Here is a 9,667-nt window from a genome sequence, read left to right on the forward strand (position 1 = left end):
CCACCATCTCCTCCTTCCCATGCTCTACTAATTAAACTATGCAAGACTGCTGTGTTATTCAGAGATCCCTTACTTCTGTCTTTTGCCCGGTCTTGGCCCATTCTGTGTGCCCTTTGCCTTTGAACTTTGTCTCAAGAAATCAAGTTTGAGTCAAATTCATAAGTTATGTTCTTTTTTTAAGGGAATTGCAGAAAGAGAACTGAGTATGCAAGGAGTAGCACTGTGTTCCCATGAGACAACATGTATTTTTCTCCAGCATTTCAAATGCAATTTAGTTTTCCATGTATCAATACTAAAAATTATTAAAAGTAATTTAAAAAAACCAACTTGTATGAGCTTTAAGGATTTGCTAAAAGCCTGTTTTGGGAAAGAAAGAAGGAGAATGAGCCTGGCACAAAAAGCATTGAAAATGGAGTGCAAAGCAATGAGTATTTACCTCTTCTAGGCATTGATGAACAAGCAACGTGTGTGACCATGTGTGTGTGCAGGTCTATTTTATGTCTCCGTGTCCTCATCTTTTGACCGTTGTAGACCTGTTCTGAAATGCATCACTCATGGGTTCCTCTAGAAACCACAGATGAGTGGCAGAGATTAGCTAGTTACAAAGAAATCTGAACCCTCGTAGACTTTGTCTTTTATTGTCTAAAGGGAATAACACATCTAATACCTCAGACCTGTTCGTTTTTCCTCCAACACAACTTTTAATGTATCCAGCTGACGATACATGCATTTCCACTTAATCTTTTCATAAAGCTTGTGCTTATCAGATTTTTTTTGTATTTGATAGGAAGCAATGACATGTGATTACAATTCCCCTACTTCTGGTTGAAACACGTTGAAATTTTGAATTTAATAAATATTGTGTTTATCCTTATCGAGCAGTGCAGTGAACCTTCCACTCCATCCTACCCTCCTGTTTTTAGTAACTGTTCCCCGTTGAAGCTATTGGATTTCCAGTGCACAGCCACCGTTTTGGTGGGGTCATATAGTCCCTAATTAGTGTGATTAGAAGAGAGAAATAAATATTTTTGATTATTTTTTTTTTTCCTCTAGAGTTAGGCATAATAAATCAGATAACAATCACTGAAATATGGTTTGTTTCCACAGGATGATGCTCTGAAACAGAGATAAGGACAAAATATCGAGTCAAATATACTGAAACAAAAGGAACTACAGATATTTTGTTGCAGTGCATCAGGTTGCTTATTGTAGTCGAGATAGAGGCAGAACACTTGATTTCAGTTTCTTGTATGTAGTAGAGCCTGATACATAGCCTTGATTTAGTTTGTCCTTATATTTATACATCTATTTAAGAAATGGCTTAGATTGTAAGAGTCATTAAAATATAAAATTACTATGAAATAATAATAATGATGATAATAATAATAATAATAATAATAATAATAATGCTTTCCTATCTGTCCACAATGCATAACTCACAACCTAATAGAGAACAGTGGATTTGATCTCAAAAGTCCTTCTTTGCATTATAGCCACGTTTTGCAACTGAAAACCTCAAAGTTGTGTTCCCCCCCATCCAAAATAAAACCGAAAGCAGAGTGCGGGAGCACCAAAAGTTGTGTTTGCTGAAGAGAAATGCAGATTTGAGTTATTAATAGCAGATTCAAGTTATTAATAGCAGATTTGAGTTATTAATAACGGTTTTGCCAGTTCATGCTTTGAGGCTCAGACCTCGGCTGAGGGTGTCCAGGTGCTCAGGATCTCCCACTTTCAGACAGAAGCTCTCAGTGACAAGCCTTCATTTAATGAGCCTTTATTTAGTGAGCCTTTATTTAATAAACCTTTATTTAATGAGCCTTTATTGGTTGCAGTCTGGCTCCAAGTTAATTCCCATTAATTCTGGCTCCCTTCTAGCATAGCCGAGGTGACAAACTAAGCCTAAAGAAGAGTCGAATTTGGCTCATAGCAGCATTTGGCTATTCTATATCCCACTTATTCCTCTTTTAACATTTTTATCCAACTATATCAAGCAAATGTGTTTCTGTTGCAGTGCTGGCGCTGGCAGAACAGGTACCTTCATAGCACTCAGCAATATTCTGGAGCGAGTGAAGGCTGAAGGGCTCTTAGATGTATTTCAAGCTGTGAAGAGCTTAAGACTGCAAAGGCCACATATGGTGCAAACACTGGTATGATATTTAACAATCCGGCTCTTTGTCAAAGGGTGCGTGTTTGTAAATATTCTTGTGGGAGGAGAAGAAAGGGGTTTTTTAGCAGGTTGAAATAAATAATTTATGATGGCTGTGTGTGTGCAAGGTATTATCAGAAATCTGGGTTTTTACAGGTTTTTCTTGTTATGGCATTTCTAAAAATGCAGCTTGGCTAAACATTCCATGTCTTTTAGGAACTGGAGACAGTTAAACCCAAAGTCTTTTGAGTGCTGCGAATAACAAAACATATGAAGTAAATGCCTTTTAAGCTCTGTACCCCTTGTTCTTTCTTACCTTAAACTGGGCTTAAATTGGCTTGCGGTTGATCCCTGAAAGGGAGAAAAGTCTTTGACTTCTTTGAAGTCATCTACAAGTAAAATGTGAAGCTTGGCCCAGGCACTTTTCCCCATTGAATAAATATCCAAAAGCCTTTTTGAGACTTAAGTTTTTGGAAAATACAAAAAAATGCTGCTATTTTGTATTTTGACAGCAGCTTCCATTCAGTAATTTGAAACTTCTTTAGAAACCATTATTTCAAAACGTGTTTTTCAGGGAGTTGTTTTCTCCATCCTATGGATGATAAGAAAGGGGTTCAAGTAGAACTTTCTTTAGCCAAGACGGGTTGGACCAGATGATCCTTGTGGTCTCTTCCAACCTGGGATTCGATGATTTGATGATTCGATGCTTCTATGAACTGGATTATCCACAGTCACGCTGAGCCAGGGATGAAATATTTCTTTTGGGGTTCTGGCTCTGTGATTTAATAACGTTAGTTAAGGGTGTAATTGCCGCAGATATTCCCAGCTGAGCCTGCGGAGATGCTTCTGTAAAACCGAGTGAATTCAGATGCCGGTTCCATTTCTCATCAGCGTTATTACATTGACTCATCCTCAGCTACTGGTCCAAGTCGTGGCCCAAGTAGAACGAGTTGTATTTACCACCAGCATTTGTTTTCTCTGATATAGTTGTAAGGCGCAACCAAAGCGCATCTTACATCTTACACATCATTTTAATATATTTTTATTGTTTTCCAGGAACAATATGAATTCTGCTACAGAGTGGTACAAGATTTCATCGACATATTTTCCGATTACGCTAATTTCAAATGAAAACTCCTGCCTTATTTTTTAATTTGTCTGTATAAATAGTTGTATATTCTGTTAATTTATTCCATGTCATTCTGATTGTTGACTTTACTGTAAATATGACCTTGTGTTTGCTCTAAAAGTTGCGTTTGCTGTATAAAGTTATTTCGTAAATATAAATATCTTCTAAAGTGAAGTATAATGTTCATACACAGTATATAACTATAAGATGATATAGAAATCTTTATTCTAAATAACAGTAAATTAATTCTTGAGGGTCTATTTCTTTGAAGTTTTCCACTTCTAAGTATTTATCAATAATGTTATCTCCCAATTCTTGAAACTTTACACAGGTGATTTACATTTCGCACTAAAAAAAAAGTGAATTGTGGTACATATACTTAAACTAAACATGTTTTGGCCATGAACTTTTCTTCACTATGAAAATAGATCTTTATTTGGAGACACATTCTGATAACCTGCTCATGCTTGCTTGTAATTTATTTCACAGATGGTCTCATTGAAGGCAAAGAGGCTTCGCGTGAAGTGCTGTTAATGATAAAGGGATCAGAATGTGGCTCTTCATGTGTAATAATGTACAGTCCAACTGAAAAATATAACTGCTTTTAAAGTCTGTTTTTAAGAACCTCCAGGTTATGGCAGTTGTATTTTGAGTCTTATTGTCAATAGGATATAATCAGTATAAATACAGATTTGAATTTTTGCTTCAATATAGCTTTCAAAGTCCGTTTATTTTGTTTTTTTCCTAAATAATACACCAGCTTCAATCAATTTAGAAAGATAACAATGTGAGTTTATCACTATTTTGAGAATATTTTGCATATCAGAAGAGTATATTTTGCAACACCTGGACTTGTCTACTTGAAGAGACTTTATAGCCGTTGTCAGAAATGGCGATAAATGGCACTATCTCTATATACACGTGCGTAATTTCCCATTGCTTTGAGAAAAGCTGAAAGGGATGAAGTGTTATTCTTTGATTCAACTCAAACAAACATTTCGACTCAAAAAAGGTTTTACTGACAGTGTAATGCTAGCAACATTAAGCCTTGTAGCAAAAGCTCCTTTATGTTCTTACCCTCCCATATATATTATCAAAAAAGGAACTATTCCATTATCTAAAAGGAGTCTATCATTGTGTACATAGATATATTTTTAACGAAAGTACTACTGATAATATAATTGGTGAAATAAAGTTTAGAAGTCTTTATTGTAGCCCTGAACAGGATCCGCTTGGGGGTTAGAAAATCCAAAACTCACGGGGCATCCGAATATTGAATAATTAAAAAGTATATATTTTCCACTCTTGAAAATGAATATATGGATTAATGAGCACAAAGTCTTGTGAATATGTACTTTAATTGCGTAACTAATATGCAATAGTTCTGTCTCGTCCACTTGGTTGGGTTTTCTCAATGCAAACATAAAAGCCTTATTTAAAATAAGCAGCTTACACAGATCATTTCACTGTTCTTGCACTATTTTATCCCATGGCTGTTTTTATGTCCGATAACAGATCGCGTTACACTCTGTAACAATGCAAGGGGACGGGAAGGTGTTCAAACCTCTCCTTTTATTTCATTTTGGATGGAAAAGGTGCAGTTTAGAAACTTCTGTTCTGATCGCTGCCATTTACTGCTTCTTGTCTTCCCATCGCTGCACTTCTGTATGTATTTGTACAGTAAATTATGCACTTAAACAAGATTGTTTAACGACTAAACCTTTGTTGTGAGTTGCTATGAGAAGATACGCTCAAGCCGCTGAGGGTGTTGAGTAACGACAACAAATGCTGAGTAAGTTTACGCTACTGCATGTGGTAATTTTATCAAGTTTTCAAAAGCCATCGAATAAATTTGCTATGGAAACCGCTCCAGCGAGGTTTTCAGCATGATCATTTGTAGCACAGGGAGACTCAGAGAGGTGCAACTATGATAGAAAATAACGCAGAGGAGTTCCCACCGTTTGGCAAGGCCGTTTGTTTTATGGCTCCGTTAGATCCCAATGTCAGGATCTTTTCAAACATTCTGCCTATGACTGAAAAACTAATTTGTCTGTTGGGCAGCTTTTTGGGTCCCTTACTTAAAAGCTGGGATTAAGGGTTGCCACCTACCCGCGGGGTTTACTCCAAGGGTTCGTTCTGCAGCTACTCATAGTTACAGCCAGGAGTAGAATGGAGTTAAACTGATACATCAGACACTGAGTGGGTACTTGGATTTTAGTTGCTAACTATATTAAGATATGTAGGAGGAAACAGAAATAGCTATAATATGTTTCAGAAGTCACCAATATAGTTACACAGTGGCTTTTTTTATCATTTAAGAGCTTGCTTTCCAGTTTGTGTGTTCAGCCCCCAGACTGCTCCTTGCAGCAGCCAAACTGGGGAGCTGGATATAGATATATATGAATTTTCTTTTCAATTTTCCTCTGTTGCATGGAATGACTTTAAAATGCCAAACAGTCGATTAGAAGCTGTACGTTCTGATCTGTGTGTGGTTTTGGTCACTATGTGACTTGGCTGTTTTCCCGTGTTCAGATGGGTTCCAGTTCACCTCAGCATTTAAGCATTCGCTTTACGACATCTCGCCAGACATTTCCGTCCCGTAGGTTCTGTGTTCCCGAAGCAATCCCTTAAGTGCTTTGCTGAATTGGGCCTTAACGAAGAATGCATACTGTAATTAGCAGTGGTTTTTTAGGGTATTTTTACGTATCAGTTTTTTAAACTTTTCAAATGAGCCTGACCGCCTGTGTTCGGTATTTTGAAATGTTTTCATTTCCCCAGTACCATTTTTAATGTAAAGTTATTGAAACTTTTCTGTATAACCAAATTGTATTTAATTTGTCAAATCTTTATAATATATGTATGTATTATACAGTTTCAGCTATTATTATTTTCTTTTATTACATTTATAATTTGATCTTCCTGTGTTTTTAATGCCGGTGAATGTTGCTGAATTATTTGTATATGCAAATTGCAAGATCTAATACATTCTGATGCAAGAACAAAGCTTTGGTTTTATTCTCAAACTACATTACTTTCCTTAAATCTCTTAATTTGATTCGCATACCGTGTGTGCATTTAAATTCAGTATTCTAAAGGAGGTGAAATCCATTATCTAGATAAATTATTTCTCAGTACTTATCTGCAGCTGTTTGGAAGGAATATTCTGATTTGTGTCGTAACCGAAGTGTTATGCGTGTAAAGTGCATATAAACTCATGGTAGCGATTGAAAGGCCAGGTCTTGCTGAGACCTGACAGTATTGACATGAGGAAGAACTTTTAATGCTGAGGGTGGTGAGAGCCTGGCCCAGGGTGGCCAGAGAGGTGGTGGATGAACCATCCCTGGAGACATCCCAGGCCAGGCTGGACGGGGCTCTGAGCAACCTGAGCTGCTGAAGATGTCCCTGCTCATGGCAGGGGGGGCACTGGATGACCTTCCAGCCCAAACTGTTTAGTTCCTCTGTGGGAGGTGGGAGCAGGTTTGGGCCTCTGGGGGAGATGGGATTTCACAAACTGGGAAGGTCAGTGAGAGGGGAGAGGGTTTGCTCACGGCTATGTCAGTTTTAATAATGCTGTGATATCATACTAAGATAAAAATAGTAGCTTAACTTTCAATTGTGTCACCTGTTGTTAGTTGGAAGCCCACTCTAGTTAACAGCAATTTCTTCATTAGTTTCGACAGGCACATGGATGACCCACTGTTGTAACCAGTGTCTGGGGAGATTTATGTAAACCAGGAGTAACTGCTGAAAGATCACAATCCATGTCAAGTTCATATGGTGAGGGGCTGGAGCACAAGTGTGATGGAGCAGCTGAGGGACCTGGGGGGTTCAGCTGGAGAACAGGAGCTGAGGGGAGACCTTCTGATCTCTGAACTGCCTGAAAGGAGCTTGGAGCATGGGGGGGTCGGGCTCTGCTCCCCAGGAACAAGCGCCAGGAGCAGAGGAAACGGCCTCAAGTTGCGCCCGGGGAGTTTGAGGTTGGATCTGGGGAACAATTTCTTCCCCAAAGGGCTGTGGGGCATTGGAACAGGCTGCCCAGGGCAGTGCTGGAGTCACCTTCCCTGGAGGGGTTGGACAGACGCAGAGATGAGGTTCTCAGGAACATGGGGTAATGGTGGACGCGGCAGCGTTGGGTTAATGGTTGGGCTTGATGACCTTAAAGGTCTTTTCTCAGGGACAGGGGTTAGTGCCAGGGGTGGGTTATGGCTGGACTCAATGATACTAAGAGTCTCTTCCAACCAAAATGATTTTATGATTCATATCATTGAGATTTGAAAAGACTGAGCGTTGCTTGTCCAGTATGATTTTATGAAGCAAAATTCCTGTGTTTGCCCCCATCGCCCTGTTCCATCTGGTACACCCAACGCCCCACATTCAGGAGGCGCCTTTCCAGCGTAGATAATCTTCTGATTGTTTTTTCCACACAAGTTTGGAAGAACGCTTAGCTTGCAAATCCTTCTTATCCGCTGCTCTAACGCTAAAGTGTTTGACCCAGGTAATCGCGCTGCTTCCAACACAAATGGAACCCTCCAGGAACACCTGGCGCAAGGTGTTTGCCAGTAGTAACTTTACCTAAGTGTTGCTTTCTAAAGTCACCAAGAGCGTGTGCATCCTGTTTTGCTTCCTGAAAAACATAGATTAACTAATTAAGAATTTGCCTGCAGAGTTTTAAATAGCAGGACACGCCACACTGAACTACGGAGCCTTTAGGAAGCTGGTGTTCGGGAAAATATTGCTGTTTCTTACTGTGACACTAACTAGCACTGAGTTAAGAGTAATCATTGTCAACACATGAAAAAATGGTTGTTTTTTTCTTTTTTAATGATTCCAGATGAGCTGATAAAGTATTTTGTGTGATTTGATTCTATACTTTTGATAGATACGAAGACGCACAGCTTGTGAGCGCCGAAAGGTAACGTTGCGTGAGGGCAGGTGCCTTTTGTGGCTTCAGAAAATAGAAAATCTCAAGTATTGTTCAGTTATTTATTAATAATTGGTTAATTTCAATTATTATTGATAATTATTGATTACTCTAGATTTGCATGATTTCTAGTATAATAGAACTATACACAAACTATGAAACCTGTATCTTTTGCAGTCTTGTTTATGTATAAAGATTCTATTTAATTGCATGTAAAATGCAGATTTTATCATTGTGCACTTCTCCAGCGATTCATTTTTCTTGGCTCAGCTGATGAGAATGTGTATATGTTTGGTGCTTTTTTTTCCTACTCCTAAACATTACAAAGAAATACCATAAAGGCCCAGTGTTTCTTTACCAGGTTTTTGCATTTGACATCTTGTGATGCTCCTTGTGAACTGTGAATGAAATACCGTTGTTTTAATAGCTTATTTAAACAACATAAACTAAGCAAGATCAAGGGCGTGTTTGTTCTGTATAGGGCATATATGTCAAGTGTAAGCTCTGCTTTCCTTCATGCAGAAATTGTTCAATGCGCCTGAGAATTTTTCAGGCAATTGAACTTCACTGTGAATGTTCTTCATCTCAGGTATTAAAGGATTATGTTGTAATTTAGGTAGTTTAATAAGAGCTTTCTTCTGATGAATTTATACATTTTCTGTGCTACTTTGCACCGAGGAGGGGAATTTCTAAATTATTAATCAAGTTGCGACTATGCCAAGGAAGTTCTTCTCACAAATCATTATTCTTTTCCTTCACCTGTTTCTGTTGCATGAGAAATTGTTCCAGAGTTTTCCCAAACGTCACACTCAACCTGTTTATATATGTTGAACAAAAAGATTGAAGTCGTGACTTCGTGCCCGTTGGGTAGATGTGAAGAAAGCAAAACTCTACTGGAAGAGCTTGAGAAGGAAATGACTTATTTTGCTTCAAAACTTTATCCAAGTATTTTCTAGTTGAGATATTTCTGGTAACTATATGACAGCCTATGGATCAAGAACAGGCAGTTTCCAAGGATGCAACCCATGGAATCGCTTTCCTCCCTCGTTAGATCACTGCAAAATTAATAGAGGTTGATGTAATTTGCGGAATACAGTGCAATCTTGCCCCAGTCATAAAAAACAAGCGTACAAATAATTAACTCTTACACTAATAGATGCGCACCAGAGCTGAATGGGCAACGCAAAATCCCCCTTATGGTCAACTCAAGGATTACAAGTGATCAGTTGATTTAGTGGCAAAATTTCCAGGTGTAAGAATTGTTCCCAAATTAGAGCAACAAGACTGGGGAAGGGACTTGAACACAAGCCCTATGGGGAGAGGCTGAGGGAGCTGGGCTTGTTTAGTCTGGAGAAGAGGAGGCTTAGAGCTGAGCTCAGCACTCTCTAGAACTACCTGAAGGGCAGCTCTAGCCAGGTGGGGATTGGTCTCTTCTCCCAGGCATCAGCAATAGGACAAGGGGCCATGGGCT

General features: G+C 38.7%; 1 protein-coding gene across 5 annotated transcripts in view; it reads left to right on the plus strand.

Annotated features, from left to right (window-relative positions):
- Positions 1–6,272, plus strand: part of PTPRE (protein tyrosine phosphatase receptor type E) — a 98,597-nt gene extending 92,325 nt beyond the window's left edge. For all 5 annotated transcript variants that reach the window (XM_082053258.1, XM_082053256.1, XM_082053257.1 and 2 more), the window contains 2 exons: positions 2,012–2,147; positions 3,203–6,272. In XM_082053258.1, the coding sequence (XP_081909384.1) occupies positions 2,012–2,147; positions 3,203–3,277 (211 nt within the window). In that variant the 3' untranslated portion in view covers positions 3,278–6,272. The remainder of the gene's footprint in view (positions 1–2,011; positions 2,148–3,202) is intronic.
- Positions 6,273–9,667: the final 3,395 nt, after the last annotated feature.

This window comes from Streptopelia decaocto, assembly GCF_964273445.1.
Source record: "Streptopelia decaocto genome assembly, chromosome: 5".
NCBI classification, from domain to species: domain Eukaryota; kingdom Metazoa; phylum Chordata; class Aves; order Columbiformes; family Columbidae; genus Streptopelia; species Streptopelia decaocto.